Raw genomic sequence first — 22,846 nt, forward strand, 5'->3', positions numbered from 1 at the left:
ATTCTCCTGAGTCATCATCGTTATGGATATGGTTATCCAGTATGTTGGTTGATTTTCTGTCATGGAATTATTCGATTCATGAGGTAAGGGCCAACAAGTTTTGGGGTTTTTATTTATCTGCGATTTAGTACTTTCATTTGGGACGTTCTTGTTCACTGTCTGGTGTCTGTCTGAGAGCTATGTTTGAATTTTTTGTGGGACACACAAGATCACTGATGCGGGAACCAATTCCAAAGTGTTTTGCTTTGTAATTCCACCTGAACTAATGCCCACCACGTTGCTGATGTCCCTAGTTCTTTGTAATAATCGTTGACTTTCACATCACGTTGGATTCCAGAGCCTCCTTCCTATCTGATGCTTCCATCGATTTGGCAGTGGTTTTCAAACATCTGTCTTTCCTTTTTGTCCTTTTAGTTCTTGGCTTCCCTCAGGTGATATAGCATCTGTGTCCAATTTTATTTTCATCCATTTAAGTGTTTTTATGCACATCACAAAAGTTGCTCCTTTCTCTGTTTCAGTTCAGAACACGGGGTTCTTCAGTTGTCATTTTCCCCCACTTAAATGGTGTTTTCTGCAACATGCAGTGAATAAAATATAATTTAAGAGGAAAATACTTTAAATTATTGTTACTTGTCCTTAGTCTATAGTCAGCCATTAGTGTGGCAGTGTCCATCTGGAGATTCATTTTCAAACTATTCTGAAGTTGTCTTTGCAGAAATATTTTGAATAGGTATGTATAGATGTGCTGCCGATAAGGTAAGTGGAACTCTAGCCATAAAAGTGTCAGTGAGGCTCGATTTTTTTTGTCTAGTGCTTGATATGATGGGTGTTATGCGTCATTCCCCAACACATAAGAAAAGGTTATCTAGAAATAAGCAATTCGTTGTTTTACTGTTAGTTGAGAGCCAGACTGGTCGGCAAAAGGTTAAAGAGTAGGAACTCGCTCCCCAATAAGTCTTTTGCTCATGCCTGTCTGCTAATTTAATAATCTTGTAGTTTTTAGTCATTTACATTTTACTTGGTTTTTATTTCGTTCTCAACATTGCACCATTTTAGTAGGTGTTCTTCCAGAATCAATGCAATCTTTTTTGTTAAAAGAAAATGTACTACATGCCCGATTTCTGGTGCAAGCCAAGCTTCAATACATTTTAACCCGTAAGATGAAGGCATTGCATTGATTTAGATTGCCTTAAACTGCCCTATGCACGTGAACTAAACGTTTATTAATGTGTTGCAGTCTTGTTTCGGTCTATCTCTCATTAATTTCTTTTGTAAATAATGCACCATGGTTCCCTAGTCTAAATATTAAACTTACAATTTGGCTGAGTTTTATTTTTATTTTCACTTATTTTACTTAAGTAGTGGGTTAATGGTTTGTGCTCCTGAATATAGGGCACGTTACTAATGTTTGTCTTTGAATCTCATGCGCTCCAGAATCTCAAATTCTCTGTGGCGAAAACGCCTTCATTTTTGAAAGGCAAACTCACTCCTTTAGCGTTTTAATGTGGGTGATCCAAAGAGTACTTTATGTGCAGATCGTTGCCTACTGTTGCTTTTAATGCTTCCACCTCGACTGTAAATCGATGTGTATGGTAGTCCTACACCGGTATAGTCATTGGGTCTATCTAAAGCCACTAAAAATGCCAGTCGCTTTTTTCTTTTTAATATATTCTTTCATTGGAAGCAGCACTTTTTATGTGTCTTTCTTGTGCGGGACATTTAAGGACCGATTGTTCTTTGAGAGTCGCCTATTCAGTGGTATATGTTTACTGTAAATTTCAAAGCCACTTGGTTTCATCCCCCGTTTTGGTACAGATTCACACACTGACTCACTTGCTATTCAGACTATTGCCAAGACCCTTAGGTCATCCTTCCTTGATTTAAGATTGCGCTATAATACCTGGCATACAGTGTACTTTTACTTTCTCCCATCTTGGCAGTGGCGTGTGGCTCATGTTTCAATGAATGATTTGCGTGGTTCCGTTCATTTTTATAGGATTGGACACAGTGAGTCAATCTGGAATCTTGTACCTCAAGGGTCACCTTTCCCCCTTACTATTTGACATTGCCATAAAGCCACTCTTCAAGGTGCCTAGACATAAAGCCCTCTCGTGTACAGTGGTCCTCATGATAACTTTTCTACCATGCGGCATGGCCTTCGTGAAATGGATGTGACTAAGAGGACTCAATTGATCCGGCTTTAAGACTGCAGCACTGGGTCATAGAGTCCTATGTATAGATGATGAGTGTGCCCCCCAGCTTTTTGGTGTAATTGTTTTTACTAACGGCAAAAAATAAAACACTTGGGCAATTTGAACCTACTTTTGGAGTGCCCGTTGGACCAGTTGTGTTCTCTTTGTTCAAAAGCATTTGCATTCGTTGGAAATTGTTTTTTGTTTTCATTGAGCCAAATCATAAGGTGCTGTTCAGTGCTAAACTGGAATGTATGAATGCACTGATGGGAGTGGCAGGAAGATCTCTCTAAACGTCAGAAAGTTTACAGTGTCTTCGAGTCTAAACCTCATCTTTTGAGAGCATTTATCATGGGATGAAAACACTACAGGCAGAAAGCACGATTTAAAAAAAAACGTTTTGTTTAGTCTATTCCAAAAATGAGCTTAGGGTCTTGACCTTTAAATTCTTACGTCCTTGCCAGCACAACGTGTATTTAATGCCGGCCATCTCTCACTTGGATAGAGGAGCCATGAGACAATTGTTTGTTGAGCACACTGTATAAATAAACGAAGCAAACATTGCTGACCGTGTTCTTGGTCTTTTAGTCACAATGTATTAAAAGATCCTAACTCTTCGACCCATGTCCTCCTTGACTATTGTTAATATGTAAAGAGCACTGTGGCAAATTACTGAAAACTTTTTGGAACTCTGAAGGCCGTTTTGGATGGAATGTGACCGTTTTGAACTCTCGGGCTTTAATACATTTGTTTTCATGTTATTTCTAAAATGGGCATGTCATAAGACTTATTCTATTCTCCACAAATATTTGTGGTGTATAATATGCTGTTTTGCGGATATACAAATTTGTGTCATCAGTCAACCATGCAGCATATTGTTAGCTTGAATATTCACTGAAAAGTAAGGACCCTCTGAGACAGTTTAAAATCTGGGATTACAAGTATATTATGAGAAATAGGCTTTTACTCCAGTTCACCTATTGGGGGAGTTAACAAAAATGTCGCAAAAGCTTATATTTTGAATTACATTCTGATTTCTGTACTCCAAAAGTGTGAACTTAAGCCAATTTCTAATCGGGTGGTCATGCTGATTCAACTCTGAGCGCTTGTATTTTGCATGCTTGTGAGTCCAACGTACGTGTGGAATCTGTGGGAGTATTTAGAGGATCAGCGATGCCACTTTAAAGAGTTTAGGATGACAAGCTGACTTTGCTGGCTCTCCAATTGGTTGTTTCCTTAGTGCTACCAGGAGGACCTCCTGTTAAGAAAAACCCTCTTCTAATATTTATTCCTCCAACATGAATGACTACTACTCTCCATGAAATATGAGGTGCTCAAACGGTGAACTGCAAGTTGAATAAAGGCATTAGAATAAAGAACAAGTAAGACATAAACATGTCCAGCACAGGCTATTTACTTTAGTAGTCCTCCCTGCTTTCCTTACCTTTGTTACAGATCAAGATGATTTGGCACAGGCTTGTGTGTTCATTTGCTCTTGGTGATTACCAACCGTGCCTCTGAAGGCACCAGGGTCGACAGACAAAGGAAAGTTTTACTGAAGGACACATGGGTGTTGAACGACTGAGGGCTTGGGGGATTTTCTTCCTTGGGGAAAGTCCGATATCCGTCTTGTTGTAACCCCAAGAGACACAATGTAGAGACCATGCATCCGAGTTCCTGAAGAACAGTTCCAAAGAGGATGCCACATTAATGTCGGATAAAAACGACATTCCTGAAAAACCCATCAGTTTACTCGCCACACAGTAGTCAGAATGAGTCTGGTTCTCTTTGGGTAGCGTGTAGATAATCCTCTCCAGACATGAAATACGCGCAGAAGTCTTCTGCGGAGACCAGAATCGCCAGTGAAGGATGTTGGGCAGGTTATTACATCATGGCCTACCATCACTGAATTAGATTCGCTGGCTCGAGGGTATTTGAGTATTAACATCTGAATTTTCGCTTTGGTTGCATAAACCTCTTGAAGGAGGACACGTTCTTCCATGAAGCAGTTATATACCTTCAAATGGATGGTTTTTTTTGTCTTATTGTGTAAAAGAAGGTTGCTTCAAGGGTGTAAGAAAAAACTGTACATTTGTATCTGTACCTGGCCTCACATTTTACTCAAAATTCCATTTGGTTGCCACTGCTTCTTAACACTGGTTTCAGCCTAGGGTACACTGGTATCAGTCTTGGGTATGTTTTTATTATAATACTGAGAAATTTTCATGGTGAGGTTAAAGAAAGGATTTTGTATTGATTTTTAATTCTGGTCTGCCTTGTCAGATAAACATTATCTTTTCAACGCAAGCTAATGAACCCACATTTCGAACAAATGTGTGAACACCAGCATATTTCATAATGCGTTTACAAGCCAGTAGATATTAGGTGCATCTTTGTTTTAAAAAGCAATTCCTAGTTTTCCACCTAAGAACTGTTCCTTATCCCTCTCACCCCGAGTCAGACCTCTGCAGCAGAAGGGTCACTGTACTTCAGAAGGCTAAGTGCTATGAGCTGTTGACGTTGTAAAGCAATTATTTGGCTTTATCTGCACCTATTAAAAATCCAGCAAACCAGTACTGGATGAAAAATGTAACTCCTCGAGAGGGAAACTTTCTTCACTCGTGGAAAAGGGTTCACTCTTCACATTTGCTAGGTAGCATCTTAGAAATCGAGCCACTAATTTTCGAAACATTACTGTTTTGATGTAGTAGCAGATTGCTTAAGAGGGTTAGGTAAGCCTTCCCTGTGCAGTTTTGTGACTTACATCGGTTATTTACTCTTTTCCGATTCTGTTTTACTTGTCTTAAGAGGTACACTCGTTGCGTTCCACTTTTCCTGAACGTCAATGAAAATATCATATTGAAGTAATAGCTACCCAGCTCACTCTAGCACAGGGAGGCTTTTGTATCCTTGCAGAAGAAGAGTAAACATTTAAAGAGTACTGTTGGTAAGCACCTTTACCAGCTTTGTAGTTTAAAAAAAAAAGGAATAATTGGAGTGGGTCTTCATGTCCAACTTGAAGAATTTTCGTTAGATTATTTATAATTGATTTGCGGGGGAGGGGCAACGTACAGTTCCTTTCTTTGTGAAACTGTTAACATATTTGGTTTCTGAACACAGGCAGAGTTATTTTGCTAGTTATTAATTCAAAGAAGCTGCGCACACAGAGGAAACTAATATTATTTCTAAGAAACTTTTTCATCCATTTTCATGAACCGTATTCTTTCTGTGTTTTTAGGCAGCCAGCATCTGCAAAGTGGTATGACCGACGGGACTACGTTTTCATTGAGTTTTGTGTGGAAGACAGCAAAGAAGTTAAAATAGACTTTGAAAAAACTAAACTAACCTTCAGGTGAGAACTGTAGATTCTATCGATATAAATTATATTTTTTCATTCCTCTTCCATTCAGCAATTTTTAATTGAGATGTTAATGTGCAGAGGAACCAGGCCTATTGGATGATTGAGATCTTTCCATTTGGCGGTAGAACACTGCTACAGTTCCTGCAGAGTGAACTGCTGACTGGACCACTATACAGTTCAAGTTGGAAAAGGTTTGATATTGAGGTGTATATGTAAATGATACATACATGTATGTATGTATGTGTGTGTGTATATGTATGTGTGTGTGTATATGTATGTATATATATCTGTTGTGAGACTAACCAATCGTTCTCTCTATTAGAAAGTGTTTGACGTCTGTGGCATAATCTAAAACACAACTTCAAGAAGTATCTAATAGACTATTTCAATAGGCAATATGTAGTAGCTGTTGGTGATTGAGGCCCTATGAACTCTCATGCAGTATCCAATGCCTTTGCGAAGCTTTATGTCCTAGTCCTTAACAAAGTCTGAGCTCTGTGGAATTGTTACTGTGCCATTCCCTGACATCGCATGAGCAGTTCAATGATGAGTGCATGGCATCAGGGTATGGTTGCAGCAGCTCTGAACAAGTCTACTTCTAAAAAGTTTTCATTTGTGAAATTACTTTAATAGCTGGATAGCCAACAGTTTACAGTTATTTTCTTTAAGGCAGATCTTCTGTAGAGTAGTTCATAGAACACTATACAGGATCTACACATTTAGACAACATAGACTGTGGGATTGGTGCCCAAACTGATTCCAGACACCCCCACTGGGTATGTTTACCTGTATACCAGCTAGTATGTAGGTGTAGAGCCAACAATACCTCTAGGATAAAGTCAACCCCATTACCTGGAGTGAGAGACTCGGACCCAGTCTTGGTTTTTGGATGGACACCCAGTGAGGGATGTCAGACCACTTTGAGCTGAAGTGTCTGCGTGCAGAAACCTTAGCGTCTCGCGTCAGTGTGTCATCATGGAAGTCCTTTTTCTCCACTTCTTGACTCATCAAAGATATGGTGTTTATATAACCAGAGTGGTACCCTCAGCAGGGCCCGACAATTCCACTCCACTGCTCTCATAGTAGAGCTAAATTTAACAAGGTCGAGCTGTTTTTAGGTCCTACTCGCCCTTTCTGGTTAGTAGGAAAACAAACCAACTCTTGTCCTCTGTCTGTGAACACGGAGCAAATGTGACAAGATAACAAGATTTAAAGGCATTTTTATTGCTCACAAAGGTAATGAGCAATAAAGATGCCTTTAAATCTTGTTATCTTGTCACATTTGCTCCGCTTTCACAGACTGAGGTCAAGTAGGTTGCAGTTAGGTCGAGGATATATATATTTTTTTGATTTTTCGAGCCCTGCTCAGGGGATTTACCTTGCTGTCATGTCTGACTTATCATGACGGAAGGAATGACCCTTATACATAGTTATTATGAACGTTAGTTGCTCTCTAATGCTCTTTCTGGTGGACACTAGTTGACTGCAGATTCCTCAGCGGCACCAAAGTAACATTTAGCACTGGCTGTGAACTAGCTCCTGCACTCTGGCATGTAGAGCCAGCGCTTCTGTTGCAACTTTCTTCTGCCTCCTGACATGACTGCCCATAACCACATGCAGGCACTGTCCCTGCATGCTAATGTAAATTTATTCAGTGGCACTCCCATGCGGAACTTTACTGGCATATTAAGAATATTGACCTCGTTCATGACCCAACTTGAAACGTTACTTCTGAACAGTCCACTACAGAGAACCTGGAGGAGGGCAGATGGAGTTATATGCAGGCTAAAATAATAGATAAAATTAGATATAGCCTTACTCTCCAAAGTGGTAGCTTGGTCGAGCATTAAGGCAGTACCAGAGGACAGTGCAAAGCATTTGTTGTACGTACACAGTCAGCAAAAGGTTTCGCACACTCGAGAACTGAACTCTAGGCCAATTGTTTTGTATCAAAAGATATAGGTATTTATTTTTAGAACCAACAAGGTATCAAAATATACTTTCTTACCATAGATTACTTAAGTTGAATACTTTTCAAATGGGTAATAGTCTCTTTGAATACAATAGTTAGTTTGTTGCAATAGTTAACACAATTTCAAACACAATTTAACATTGAGCTCAGTGGGGTTTTCTAGGTAAGTGCAATCGATTACTTTTTGGATTACTTTTCTAACCACAGAACTGGATCCTAGATTCAGTCCCGGGACAAACTGTAAACAGTTAAGTAAAAGCGTTTTGGTTATAGTAGTGATTTTTAAGGAATATTATTGTTTTCTAAAAGTTGTCACTTAGAAACTTTTTCAGATGAAATCACCAATGTTATCCTGTGGAAGGAAATTCAACTTGCAGGTAAGGTATGTTCACGTTACTTTTGTAATCTAGGTTCAGCGCTGAGACTTCTATCTAAGACAGGTAAGCAATTCTGTTTTGGTAGTTGGTACGATTTTTAAAGAATATTTGTAGTTTGTAAAAATCGACACTTAGAAGAAATTTCTCAGAAAAACAGTCAATGGTTTCCTATGGAAGGAAATTCAGGTTACTGGTAAGCACGGTAAAGATTACTTTGCAGGGTTTGTGCTGGGCTAAAAGAAGCAGCACTGAGGTCTCTCTTGATAACGGGTGAGTAAATCAGAATTCGTTGTTCGGCTGATTTTAGATGAATATTTTAAAGTTCCAAAACTCCACACTTGGAAGAATTTTTAGCTGAAAAGCAGTCAATGTTAGCCTATGGAAGAAAAGTGAGTTATTGGTTTTTAGATAAGTACTAGTCTGGCAGAGTTAAGGTTCTAGGTATAGACTCAGGGGTCCCCCAGGGTCAGCTAGTTATAGTTGGTACACCCTCAGCGGGGCAGGGGCAGCCGGGTGCATAGGTAGTTAGGCCCAATGTTATCCAATGAGAGGCAGGGGGCCTTCGGTTGGTGGCTGCTGGCTAGCAGGCCACGAGGCTGTGGGAGCTGGGCCCCTGGTCACTTGCTCAGGGCAAATGGGGAAGTAGAATAGGGCAAAGGTTGCACTGCCAGGGGCACTCAGGCGGCTGGGTGCTTTTGAGCAGTCGGGCGCTCCATGTTAATGGAGATGTTAGAAAGTGGGAAAAGTCTGCAGGCTCAGGGACGGAGATTCTTCAGGAGCGACCAGCACTTCGAGAGGTAAGTTGGGGCCTTGGAGGATAGGTAAGCACCCAGGAGTTTGGCATAGGGGGCCGTGGGGCGCAGGGGTGCCTTTTGATGTCGGGAAATCTTACCTGCTCGTGGTAGGAGGGGTCCCTGGTTGTGAGCTACAGGTGTCGTCGAGAAGGGTCTTTGGGCACTGGACTTTGGGTCCCAGTCGCCGGGGAGACGTCCTTGTGGTCTTGGGTCACTCAGGCACAGGCTGGGCGGGGTGCAGTGTGCTGGATTCGCGGTTCCTGGCTGGCACCAGGGGTATTGTCGTTTGACCAGAACGACTGCTCGCGCGAGTCCCAGTCTTTCAGAGGGTCAAGGCAGACAGGTCCTCCGGGGTCTTCTAGGTTGCTGCTCACAGTAGTCGCCGGGATTTACCAAGAGCAGGTTTAAGGATCGACAGGCCTGTAGGGCTTGGGCAAGTCAGTTGGTGTTGTCCTTTTGTTAGCAGCTGCACAGCGGGCCTTCTTTTTGATCTTGTTTCTTGTTTTCGTGTCTAGATCTGAGGAAGGAAGGTTCAGGGTGCCCCTAAATACTACATTTAGGGGCGTTACAGGTAGGGTGAGAGCAGGGACCAATATGTCCCTGTCCTGGGGTGGGTACACCCCCTAACTTGCTCCTCCCCTTTGGGAGGGGGGCAGGAGCCTAGCTGTGAGTGGGTAGGGCTCCCAATCCTCAAGATGGCGGTAGCCTGGAGTTGTGCTTCATCTCGCCTCCTCCACCTGAGGAGTGGAGTTGACACAGGCTGGCACACCCCCTTTCCCGCCAGAGCGGGGGTCAGAATTGGTGGGGGCCAGTTGCGGAGTACAGCAAGTGGCCTGGAGAAGCTCACAAAGGCGGCATGCCTTTGAAGCTTCCCCCTGCCTATCCTGGGGGAGAAAACCTAGCACCTCGCCCAGGATGTGCATTGTTGCAGGCCCAGGAGAGCGGGGGGCCCACCGGCCAGGGGTCCAGCAACAGGTCTGCTGTGTGACAGCCTTACAGACCAGACGTGGATTGTAGGTTAGATTTCAGAGGGCATCTCTAAGATGCCCTCTGTAGTGCATTTTACATTAAATCCCACACTAGCATCAGTGTGGGTTTAATGTGCTGAGAAGTTTGATATCAAACTTGTCAGTCTTCAGTGTAGCCATTATGGTGCTGTGGAATTCGTAATGACAACCTCCCAGCACAATATACTCTTAATAGCATCACTGCACTTAGTTCCAAGGAATGGGCATGGGTACTGTAGGGGCACAGGGCTCATGCCCTTGTGCTCACACCACTGGCATAGGGCACCCATCTAGAGGGATAACTGATATATGCCAGGGCAGTGGGGTTGTGGGCATAGCACACAGGGATGTGTGCCATGTCGACTTTGTTTAGTTCTGCACCAGGACACTCAACCTGTAAAGGCTGTGTGTGTTAGACCTGGCATCCTTGGCGTGGTTTCCCCCTATCTGTTTGCCTCTACCTCCTATATTTTTAATGCTGTGCTGGATTTCGTTTTTGCTTTTGTAGATGCTATGGGCACTTTGCCACTGCTGATCAGTGTCAAAGTGCAAGTGCTCTCTGTATAAATTGTTATTGTGATTGGTTATCCCTGATTGGCATATTTGTATTACCAAGAAGTCCCTTGTAAAGTGCACTGACCGTGCCTGGGCTGGTGATTCAAATGCTACTTGTAGGCCTGCAGCACTGATTGTGCCACCCACATGAGTAGCCCTAAAATGGTGCCTTCCACCGCAGTGCCTGTGTGCAGACTGTGAACTGCCATGTCCTCCTGGTCAGTGTCCCCACTGACCAGGCCTAACCCTTCCCTTTCTGTGCACATAGGTCACCCCTATGAAAGGCCCAAGGTACCCCTTGGGCAGGGGGCAGGGTGCAGTGTTTGTGAAAGGTAGAGCATGTACTAGTGCAGGTGACATGCTCTTGTAGTGAATTACAGCCATTTTCGTTTTTCACTATTGTAAGGCTATCTTCCCATAGGAGCAAGATAGGACATACAAGTCTGGTATTCCAGAACTCCGAATTTAATAACACATCTTTTAGGAAAGGTTGTTTTTAAATCCTGTGTTTGAGAACAGCACTTTTAGGAAGTGGCTGCTTCTTGTCTGACCTTTCTGTGTGCCTTGGCCTGTTTGTGAATTGACTGTCTGCTTTGTGAGTGACAGGGGCTGGGTGGCTCCCAGAGGCTGAGTGGGCCATCCTTGGGCTGAAAAGCTCCATTTGCATCTAGAGTGGTGGGAGGGGATAGCACCTGGGCCTGAATAGGGCTGTGCCTGCCTTCCACAATGTTGGCTCCACCTCCTGCTGGGCGGCTGACGACCCTGCCCTCACTCTGAAAGGAAAGGAGAAGCCAGGAAAACAAAGTACTCAAGGAACACCCAGAACTGGTTCAGACGGGGCTCAGAGCCCTCCTGCACAAAGGGAATAAAGACTTTTAGGGGTATAAGTACAGGACCCCAGACTACAGAAAATTAGATCATCCTGGAAACTAGAAGGAACCTCTGCCAAGGAGAAGGCTGAAAGACTGAAGAAGGAAGACTGTCCTGCTGTTGCTTTGCTCGACTGACCTGCAGTTGCTTTGCTGCCAAGGAGAGGGGAAGGACTTTGTTGTTGCTTGGTCCCCTTGCTTGAAGAGATCTCCAAGGGCCTGTTGTGAGCTGTCGTCCTGTTAAGAAGTCCCAGGAACAAAAGGACTTCACCCCCCCAGCTTTCCCTGAACTCTGCTGAGAGAGTTCTGCCCTTCCTGAGTGCTGAACCTGACTGAAGGGCATCTGGAAGTTGTGGCCTGCTGTTTGGAAAGCTGGAGAACAAGAAACTAAGACTATCTGCAAATTTTCACGCATCGTTCACTTGCGGAGCGTATCCCTGTCAGTGCGAGGAAATTCCCGCCTCCGCGAAAATAGAGTTCGCCACAGCACCTGTTGCCGCTGCAAGAACCGAGACATCCTTCGCTTGCAGAACGCATCGCTCCAGTGCGGGAAAAGTACCATCACTGTCAGTATCGTCGCAGAGCCTGTCATCGCTGGGTGAGATCGCCGCACCACTTGCTTGCGGACCCCATCACGTCGTCGCAGAGCCATCACATCGAGGGGTCGCGAGAGAAGATCGACGCTGCGCCGCGCATCGCCGCCGCACCTGAGATCGTCGCATCGTACCTTTTGCGAGACGCTCCCTACTGAACCTACGCACCGGAATCCATACAAAGTATCACCTCCCTCCCCTTACAGACCGGATTCGTCGCAACACGCCCGCTGCGTCCAGTGGGGCTGTCATCACCTCCCCATGGTCTCAGGAGTGACGCATCGCTTGTTTTCCACCGCACCAGCTTCTGTTTTGGAACTTTATCGCATCTAAAGGTACTGTTGGCTAAACGTGACGCAACTGTGAACTATTCTAACGCAACTGTGGATTATTTTGACACAACCACTAAGAACTCCTTAAAAAACATATCTTGAACTGTGTATGTTGGATTTTGTCGTTTTGGTCTTGCCTAGTTTAGAATAAATACTTCTATTTTCCTAAACTGTTGTGGAGTCCATTTGTGGTGTTTTCACTGTTTTACTGTGAGTGTTGGTACAAATACTTTACACAGATTGAAGTTGGAGAGAATGGGCTTGTTCTCCTACTTAGGCCCGAAGATCTGGAATTCCCTGCCTACCTCATTGAAACCATTTATCTCAACTTTCGTAAAGGCCTCAAGACATGGCCCTTTCTGCAATAATCTGCCTTTTGTTCTCTTTTCATTCTTTTAATCTATCCCTTGGCGCCGGGAAACCCTGTATGGGTAGCTGCGCGCCTTAAAAGTTAAATAAATAAATTGCCTTTGATAAGTCTGACTGCTCGTGCCAAGCTACCAAGGGGGTGAGCAGGGGTTATCTAAAGAGTGAATCCTCCTTACCCTGACTAGAAGCAAGGGTCCCTATTTGGACATTGGTTCCTACCTCTGCCAACTAGAGACCCCCAGTTCGAACAGTGTGTGTCAGGGTTCAGGGCACCTAAGTGTGGCCTAATAAGTGCTGCAGCCCTTATGGGTCTTCTCTGGTCACAATGCCCTGGGTACTCATGGTACCATTTACTAGGGGCTGACATGTGGCCAGAGATGCCAATTGGGTTTTAGCTTCAATACAGTTTTAGGGAAGGAACATCAACCCTGGGCACCTGATTGGCAGGATCCCAGGGAACACTCCGTCAAAGTACATCAGCAATTCAGCAAAAAGTGGGGGAATACCATGCAAGAAAGATGGCACTTTCTCACAAGTATCCACAGAAAGCGCATTACAGCACGTAAGGAACTTGTTCTTCTGATGGATAATTCTAACCATAGGTTCCTTTGTCTGACTCCATACCCAGTTTATACCAGGACAAGATGACCTTTCTCTGAAAGAACAGGTTAGTTCCATGTATGGTGCCTGTTTAGGGTTCATTAGCCTACTTAGGAAGCATTTCCCAATGCCTGCCCCTCCAAACCAGAAAATCCCTCACTAAAGTAATGATTATAAGCAGCTTAGACTACGGCAAAGGTCTTATAGTATCGGCAAATGAAGCTCTTTTAGCTAAACTTCAGGTAGTGCAGAACACAGCTGCCCGCCTAGTCTGTAAACTTCCACGTGCACACCTTCCGAGCCTACCTGTAAATCTCTACATTGGTTGCCAATGGAAAAGCTTTCCCAAACTGCTGCTTTGTACACAATTATCTATCTGGTAACTGCCCACTTTACTAACTTCAGCCCTACGTTCCAACGTGTAACCTCTCGTCCAGTGGGCGCACTCTGCTACGCCCTCGCCACATATGTAAGACTAGATACGGGGGAAGATCTTTCTCATACCTTGCTCCTCACCACTGGAACAGACTACACCTACACATACCTGCCTTTATTTGACCCTTTTCAAGAAACTTCTCAAAACCGGACTCCTCTGACCTTCTGTTTAATCTCTTCTTTCTGTTTATATGCCATTACGCTAAGAGGCCCTATCGTGGGCGATTTGTTTGATCTTTATAAATATAAATGGAATAACATCCTGGAGGGCTGAGTGGGCAAAATGACCATCCTTGACAACCTCCAAATTGGTTTAGTAGTTCTCTATGCAAGTATGGACAGATGTCCAAGTGGTGGTGTGGCAGATGTCCAAAACCTGAACACCCCAAATCCGGGCCATCGTAGCAGCCTTTACCTGGTGGTGAGAGCCTGAAGGGCCTCATAATTGCCCCCTCCTTTTTTTCGGCAAGATAAAGTTTGACACAAACAACAAAGCCTTGTGATATGGCCTGTTTTTGGATCACCCTTACTTCGCCACATCATAATATAGCAGAGTTTGGTGCTCCGTTTGACCTGTCCGTGTATAAACCAAAGGCCCACTTAGGTTCCAGCAGGTATAGTCTTGATTCCATATAGAAATATGACAGAGGGATGAACACAAGCAGGTTATTGCACACTGCCTGGCAGTTGAGAATGGGCTGTGCCCATGAAGATCAGGGTCTGTACAAGTTCGAGGCATGTGGGCTGCTGAATTCATATCTGTGCATAGATCGCCGCCTAGTGTTGGGTCCGGATGATTGCACATTGTTGTCCTGGAAGAGTCTTCGAAGTATCACGAGATAAATGGCTCCTCCCCTGGACTACAGTGCGCATGGGCATCGCCTCCATCCCCAGATTGTTTTTTCCCGCCATTGGGTTCGGATGTGTTTCGGTTCCCTCTGTCGGGACCGATAGTAGTTTACGTTTCTACTTGAGACCAAAAGGTCTTTAGGCTGGGCGTCGGTATTGTTTTCGTTCGGGTTTGTCTTCCTTCTCAGCTCCGAACGCTTCCTGCCCCTCCGCGTGCTCTCGGCGCGGACGGGCCTACTCGACGCTCCAAGTTCCTGAACATGGAACGGACTCCGTTCAAGAGGTGCCCGGTGTGCACCTCACACCTCGACGTGCACCCTGTGTGCAACAAGTGTTTATCACCGGACCATGACGAGGCCAGGTGTATGGCCTGCTCAAAGTTCCGGTGCAAGAAGACCCTAAAGCATCGTCGGGCCGCTCGACTCCAGGCCCAGTTGTCGGCACCCCCCTGCGCCCCCGCCGGACAACATCTTTGAAGAATTTGAAGAAGACGAAAACGTCTTTCAGGTTTCGGTCTCTAGCCCTGCGTCGGAGGGAGAGGACTACGACGCAGAAGATGAGGAGTTTGATGAAGCCGGCGACGAGGTAGGGGACGACGATGGGGCCATTGCCACCGTGGGGGATAGCTCGGAGGAAGAGCACCCCCAAACTGACTCAGGGGTCAATCCCCAACATACGGCCCAGGTCGAGGGATCGCCTTCGGGCCTTACCCAAGACCTTGCTAATAGTCCAACTGCCCCGCCTCTCGGCCCGGCCACAGACATTTCTGATGCGCCACTCCCGTTGAAGAAAACGAAAGTGAAGCCATCGGGATCCACACCATCGGTTTCGAAACCGAAAGTGAAAGCTCCACTGGTGGGACAGAAGGCTCTGGAGGCGTCAACACCTAAGAAAGTCAAAATGGCCGACTTGAAGAGCCACGCCAAAATGGCCAACCCCAAGGCCTCGGGGTCGACGCCGAAGACAAAGGCGCCCGACGCGGCTGCGTCGGCGCCGAAGATGGTCGAGGTCGACGACCCGAAAAAGGCTCCAAAGAAGCGTCAAAGCGATTCCAAAGCTCCGGCTGTGCCGGCTCCGGTCGTCGGGGCCAAGGATGGCAAGGTATCGGCTCCGAAGACGCTGCCCCCGGCGGACTCGACTCCCGACTCGGGGAAATCGCTCGAGACAGTCAAGCCCTCTCCAACCTTGACGAAGAAGGTCGCTGAATCCCTGCAACGGATTCGGAACGCTGCGGTTCCCGAACCGGAGGGGGTGAAGCCGAAGACCGCATCGAAGCCGGCGAAGGTGCAAACGCCTATTCGCTACACCCTGCCGCCAAAGTCGACGCCGAAAGCCTTCGCTCCGAAGCAGGGGGCGGACGTGCCCTCGAAGGAGATGTCGACGCCCAAAGCGTCATTGGTGGTGTCGAAGCCTCGGCTCCAGCCACTCGCAGATGAAGAGCGCCGAGAGGTCATCATCGACGCCAATACTGGGAAATTGTCCCTCCTCAAACGGAAAATCACCACGGAACCGGTGCTAGAACATTTTCGGATTCCTCTTAAGAACAAGAAGGACTCGACGGGCGCTTCGGCCCCTATGGAGCCTTCGTCTCCCAAACAAGTGGAACGTTCTCCTACGCGTTCTAACGCGGGGGAAGGTGACGATGAGGAGGAGGTCGAGTACAACTATCCGGCGTACTCGGATCCGGAGGAGGAACATGAACCTTGGTCGGCCGGAGCCGACCCAGATGACCCGCAATCGGGTCAGGAACCGCAGCTCTTTGCGGCAAAGACCTCACCGACAGAGGACTCTGCGGCCTTCAACGCCTTGATTGAGAGGGCCGCAGCCAACCATGATGTCGAGCTCCACTCGGATCCTGTGGATGTGGATTTTTTGTTTGACACTTTCTCAGTGGCCGAGAAGTCAGTCAAGACATTGCCAATGCTCAAAGGGGTGCTAAAGCACGCGCCGGAGGTCTTCAAGGAGCCCACTCGGGCGCGTGTCATCAATCCTCGCATTGATAAAAAGTATAAGGCAGCGCCCTCGGATCCAACATACATCAAGGGACACTTGCCACTGGACTCTTTGGTTGTATCCAACGCTCGGAAGCGGGCGAATTCAGACAACTGGTGACGCTCCTCCCCCAGACAAAGAGTCGAAAATATTCGAGGCCTCAGGAAAAAGGATTGCTGCGCAGGCAGCTAACATCTGGCGTATTTCAAACACGCAGGCCCTTCTTGCACGCTACGATAGGGATCACTATGACACCCTAGAAACACTGTTGCAGCACTTACCTGACCAGTACAAGGAGGCTGGGGAGATGTTAATTCAGGAGGGCAAGCGAATCACTAACGCTTCCATCAAATGTGCGCTAGATGTGGCTGACACTGCCTCCAGGGCGATCAACACTAGTGTGTTGCTGAGAAGGCATGCATGGTTTCGAATCTCAGGCTTTAAACCTGATATACAAACAACCATACTCAACCAAACAGTTAATCCTGACCACCTGTTTGGCCCCGAGGTGGATGCGACACTGGAAAAAATGAAAAAAGACACAGACACTGCCAAGTCTATGGGGGCCCTCCAATCTCAGCAGTTTCGGGGTGGTTCCTTTCGCCGCTCCAATTCCAGAGGCACCTCCAGGGGTCAAGCATCGCAATCCACTCAGTACTATAAAGGCAATACCCAGACCTCATACACCAACAAGGGTAGAGATGGCTACAGAGGCAACAATGTCAAGGGCAGGGGACGTGGAAACAATAGCTCCAGGTCCACCACCGCCAACAAGCAGTGACGTCTTGTCACTGCCCCCCGACCACACAACACCGGTCGGGGGAAGACTCCAGCAGTTCCTGCCCGCGTGGAAATCCATCACCACGGACAGGTGGGTGAGATCTCTTATCCAGTACGGTTACTGTCTGGAACTTACTTCCACTCCACCAAACATACCTCCAAGAAGCCGTCCTATGTCCGGCGAGCACTTGCACTTGTTGCAGCAGGAGGTCACAGTCATGCTGCAAAAAGGGGCAATAGAGCTCGTTCCACTGCAAGAAAGGGGAACAGGGGTTTACTCCCTGTATTTTCTAATCCCCAAAAAGGACGGATCCCTCAGGCCCATCCTGGACCTCAGGCCCCTCAACTGGTATATTCTCTCGGAGCACTTCCATATGCTCACGTTACAGCAGGTACTCCCTCTGCTTCAACAGGGGGACTTCCTGGCCACACTGGACTTAAAGGATGCATACTTTCATATCCTCCTGCATCCTTCCCACAGGAAGTATCTCAGATTCACAATCCAAGACCAGCACTACCAGTTCAGGGTTCTGCCGTTCGGGGTCACCACAGCGCCAAGAGTCTTTACGAAGTGCCTGGCGACTGTGGCGGCGCATCTGCGACGCCAAAACGTCCACGTCTATCCTTATCTGGACGACTGGCTCATTCAGGCAAGAACAGCACAGCAGTGCGCAGACCACGTGTCACGCACTATTCATCTCCTGCACGATCTGGGATTCTCGCTGAACTATCCAAAATCCCATCTCCAGCCCGCCCATGTACGGCAGTATCTGGGCGTGACGATAAACACACTGGCAGCCACTGCGCAGCCAAACTCAGTGAGAATCGTCAGCACTCGCTTCCAGCGAAGGTGTTCATGCAGTTGATAGGCATGATGGCCTCCTGCATCTCCATCGTCCCGCACGCGAGACTACATATGCGTCCGCTTCAGGAGTGCTTGGCACGTCAGTGGACTCACGCTCATGGGCAACTGACAGACCTAGTGTTGGTAAGCGGTCGGGCGTACAACTCTCTGCATTGGTGGAATCCACAAAACTTTTGCAAGCGCCGACCGTTCCAGGAGCCTGTGCCACAGATTATCCTGACAACGGACACTTCTCTCCAGGGATGGGGAGCGCATGTACTCCATTACACGGTGCAGGGACTATGGACACTACAGCAGAGGAAGATGCACATCAACGTTCTGGAACTGATGGCAATCTTCATGGCTTTAAAGGCATTCAAATTACATCTGTCCAACAAGGTCGTGTTGATCCGGACGGACAACATGACGGCCATGTACTACATCCAGAAGCAGGGAGGAACACACTCTCCGCAGCTGTCTCATCTGGCTCAGAGCATGTGGAAGTGGGCCATTCAGAGGAACATCTTCCTCATGGCGGAGCATCTCCCGGGCAAAGACAACCAGATGGCGGACCTGCTCAGCAGGCACAGCCACCAAATGCACGAGTGGGAGATACACCCATCAGTACTCCAACCGTACTTCCAAAGGTGGGGTCATCCAGAGATAGACCTGTTCGCCACAAAGGAGAACGCAAAATGCCAAAGCTTCGCCGCCAGGTTCCCACACCCGCAATCGCAGGGCAATGCGATGTGGATGAACTGGTCAGGCAGATTTGCGTACGCTTTTCCCCCAGCACCTCTGATACCGCTGGTGGCACGCAAACTCAGGCAGCACTCGATGACTCTCATCCTGGTTGCTCCAACGTGGGCTCGCCAACCATGGTACACCACGTTTCTGGAACTCTCTGTGGTACCGCATCAAAGGCTTCATCTCACCCCCAGCCTTCTGACGCAGAGCCATGGCGACATTCAGCACCCAGATCAGCAACAGCTCAACCTGGCGATCTGGCTCCTGAAGTCCTAGAGTTTGGCTACCTCAATCTTCCCCCCGATTGTATGGACATCATTCGGGAGGCAAGGAAGCCCACTACTCGAGCTTGTTACGCAGCCAAGTGGAAGCGTTTTGTCATGTACTGTGTAAACCACGATATTGACCCGCTGGACGCTTCCATTCAGAACATTATTTGCTACCTGTTCCACCTGTACCAATGCAATTTGGCGTACTCTTCCATCCGCATTCATTTGTCTGCGATGGCAGCATACCTTCAGAATAGGCAACACCTATCCCTTTTTAAGGTCCCTGCTATCAAGGCTTTTCTGGAAGGACTCAAAAGGGTCATTCCACCGCGGACACCACCAGCTCCAGAATGGAACCTCAATGTGGTTCTTACAAGGCTGATGGGTCCTCCCTTTGAGCCACTGCACTCTTGTGAGCTTCAGTTTCTGACTTGGAAGGTTGCTTTCTTAGTAGCAATTACATCGCTACGGAGGGTTAGCGAGTTGCAGGCGCTCACCATCCAGGTACCTTTCTTCCAAGTACACGCTAACAGGGTGGTGCTCCGCACTAACCCTAAATTCTTACCCAAGGTTGTATCTCAATTCCACATGAACCAAACAATTGAGTTACCAGTGTTTTTTTTAAAACCCAGAGTCACTGGCGGAGCGGATGCTCCACACCCTTGATGTTAAAAGAGCCTTGATGTACTACGTCGACAGGACTAAAGATTTTCGTAAGACCAAGCAACTCTTTGTTGCTTTTGCCTCACACCACAAGGGAAATGCTATCTCCAAAGCTGGGATCGCTAGGTGGATAGTGAAATGCATTCAGATCTGTTACGCTAAAGCTAAACGCACTCTCACAATTCCACCGAGAGCCCACTCCACCAGAAAGATGGGGGCCTCTATGGCTTTCCTAGGTAACATTCCCTTAGAAGATATTTGTAGAGCAGCTACATGGTCTACCACACATACTTTCACTAAGCATTACTGTGTAGATGTGCACTCTAAACAGCAGGCAGCTGTTGGCCAGGCTGTTCTCAAAACGCTTTTTCAAACGGCTGCAGCTGGCACGGGCGGCCGCCGCTAATGGAGGGACTGCTATGTATTCTATGCACAGATATGAATTCAGCAGCCCACATGCCTCGAACTGCAAATGCTACTTACCAGTATGCATCTGTTCTTGGCATGTAGGGCTGCTGACATTCATATCGCCCGCCCTCCTCCCCGGCGCCTGTAGCAGCTGCAGTATTTTCTTTACACATATTTTCATACTCTTTTAGCATAGGGCATCACTCACATATTTCACTCCATCTCTGCCAATGGCTAAAAACAATCTGGGAATGGAGGCGATGCCCATGCGCACTGTAGTCCAGGGGAGGAGCCACCTATCTCGTGATACTTCGAAGACTCTTCCAGGACAACAATGTGCAATCATCCGGACCCAACACTAGGCGGCGATCTATGCACAGATATGAATGTCAGCAGCCCTACATGCCAAGAACAGATGCATACTGGTAAGTAGCATTTGCATTTTGCGTAAGGTGGACCTCTGTCTGTGGTGGCATGGTGGGTGAAAAATGAATGATTCGCTGTAATTCTGTCTTGAGCGATCCACCGAGGCTGAGATCAATTCAAGCATTCCATCCAGCATGCGTTGCAATTGATGCCCTAAGTGCAGTTGCTCTGCCTAGATGTGGGTGTTTACACTGTGCCATAGGACCCAAGCAGTCCCGTACTGAAATAGGCCTAAGTGTGGAGTAGCTTGTGTTACCTTGTGGAGGACACCTCACCTGGAATTTTTGCATGGACTGTTCCCCATTGATGGCATGGAAGGTGAACAAAGACTAGAAAGTGGCCCTAAGTGATCGCCAGTGGTCATGATTGCTTAAAGCATTCCGTTCATAACCTTGTCACTGCCACATGAAAAGACGACTCCACTTGTGGAAGCAAGGGTACGTGTCCGAAGTACCAATTTATCAGGAAACGGGTTGGCTGATTGATTGATACCTGTAATTCACTGACTCGACACTTACTGTGAGAAACCCTGACTTCAGAGTGAAGAACTTCCTGGCACAACTGTTCAGAGGCTCTTAAGGAGCACACTTCAAAGCAAGGAAAAAAACATAGATTCTGCTGCATAATGAGCAGTCTGATATTGTGAGTCAGTTACCACGTAAGTTCTGAGCGGTGTAAGGAGAGTATTTCCGCCCTCCATCAAGCCCAACCAAAGATCCTGGGCTACTTTGTCCAAAAGGCACCTTAAATACTGGCCCTTCTGAAGATGAAGCATTTACTACTTGTCTGCATGTGCCAAGGAGCATTCGACACCAGCAGGATGCAGTATGCCAAGGCCCCTCTCTGGCATGCAAAAGCTGTTGCTTTTTTTTGTGGATTCAGCCTTGCGCTTGGGGAGACTCTCTAAAGGTGAGGAATCTACCTTTAGAAATATTTGAACTTTTGGTGACTCTTTAAATGTGACTAATTAACATTGTTACGTTTGTTGCTTCATTCATTTTGTTGGAGTTTTAGACTTGATTGGTGGAGTTTATTAAATTTGAAAGGGCCACTTTCAGATTCGTGACTTGTGAACCACTATTTTGGTTGACTTGATACTTATTATTGCTGTCTTGGTTAAACTAAGAATATGGTATATTGTGGGTAAAGATCTTACATAAGTTAGTGCCTCAATGAGTACTTAAATGAACACTTGTATCTGGGTATGATTTAAACAAATCTATTTAGCTAATTTGGCAGCATTGTAAACTTCAGTCTTGGTACTGGTACCTGGAGTGTACGTTAACACCATCGCTGCTGCAGCAATTCTCCTCATATGCTGACTACTATGTTTTCCCATTGTTCATGACGAGCTCAGCTTGTCATCAGCACAGCTCAACCGTGCCTCATGACGAGCTCAGCTCGTCATGAGCATCAAAGGGGTTAAAATTAATATTAAATTCCCCCAAAAAATACAGAACAAAAGAAGGAAAGTAATCGCTGAACTTGTCCATACAATCAATAAATGTGACAACTAGAATCTTGCTTAAGTCTTCCAGTTGATTTGAGCAATGTGACTTGACTCGCCCTTTATTTTTTATTGTGAAGTCCACATAGGAGGTAGTCCTTTTGGTGGTCTCACATGGAGTACAATTCGGTCCTCTGGTTTTTAGATGTGTCCAAACATTCCTTTATTTATTCCATATTAGAGGACTACTCCAAATGAAAGTGTCTACTCGTTTCATCCCTCATTACTGTGCGTCTTCAGGACAATGGAAGAAGGAAGTGCCGCCTTTGATATGCGATGCAAGGCTTCCCCAGACAGGGGAATTTCCACCACCCGAGGCCCAAACCCATTTAACACCAAGACAGACTAGAAAATAATGTAGTCAGGAGGCGTGTTACCCATAAGGCTAGTTCCACCCCTAAGGTTCGCTACTTGATGTGAATACAAAACTTAGAATTCCATCCTCTTGGTTATTGGTGGAATTCTCACTGGGCCAGTGATATGCTTATTTCCCACAGGAAATGGTCATATAGAGGGTGTAGTCACCCTAAGGGTAAGTAGCCTATTGGCTTCTACTGGTCACTCCCCTTAAAGCCCCTAAATTGAGTATTTAGAAGGCACCCCTGAAGGCAGGAACTTTGATTCAGTGGATCCAGAAGAAGGGGACAAAGGAAAGCAGGGGGACCATGAGTACTGAGGCTGCTGTGGACTTTTGACCGAAAACCCTGTCTGCACCAGACTCTACAATCGTGACAGTGACTCGTCTTGCAGCTGAGCACCTACCAAACACCCTGGTAGACTACCAACCCTTCCCAAATTGCCAGCAATCCCCCATGGAGTGGAGGAGTTATTCTCCTGTAGTTCGTAGGCACAGACGAAGCAGAAACCGGTTTACCGTGTTGCTGCTTTCCGGCCAGTCCGATGCA

General features: G+C 46.6%; 1 protein-coding gene across 2 annotated transcripts in view; it reads left to right on the forward strand.

Annotated features, from left to right (window-relative positions):
* The window catches only part of PTGES3 (prostaglandin E synthase 3), a 185,739-nt gene that overhangs the window by 10,260 nt on the left and 152,633 nt on the right, over nt 1-22,846 (forward strand). For both annotated transcript variants that reach the window (XM_086959916.1, XM_086959920.1), the window contains exon 2: nt 5,431-5,544. In XM_086959916.1, the coding sequence (XP_086816042.1) occupies nt 5,431-5,544 (114 nt within the window). The remainder of the gene's footprint in view (nt 1-5,430; nt 5,545-22,846) is intronic.

The sequence above is a fragment of the Lissotriton vulgaris genome, chromosome 1_1 (genome assembly GCF_964263255.1).
Source record: "Lissotriton vulgaris chromosome 1_1, aLisVul1.2, whole genome shotgun sequence".
Classification (NCBI taxonomy): Eukaryota; Metazoa; Chordata; class Amphibia; order Caudata; family Salamandridae; genus Lissotriton; species Lissotriton vulgaris.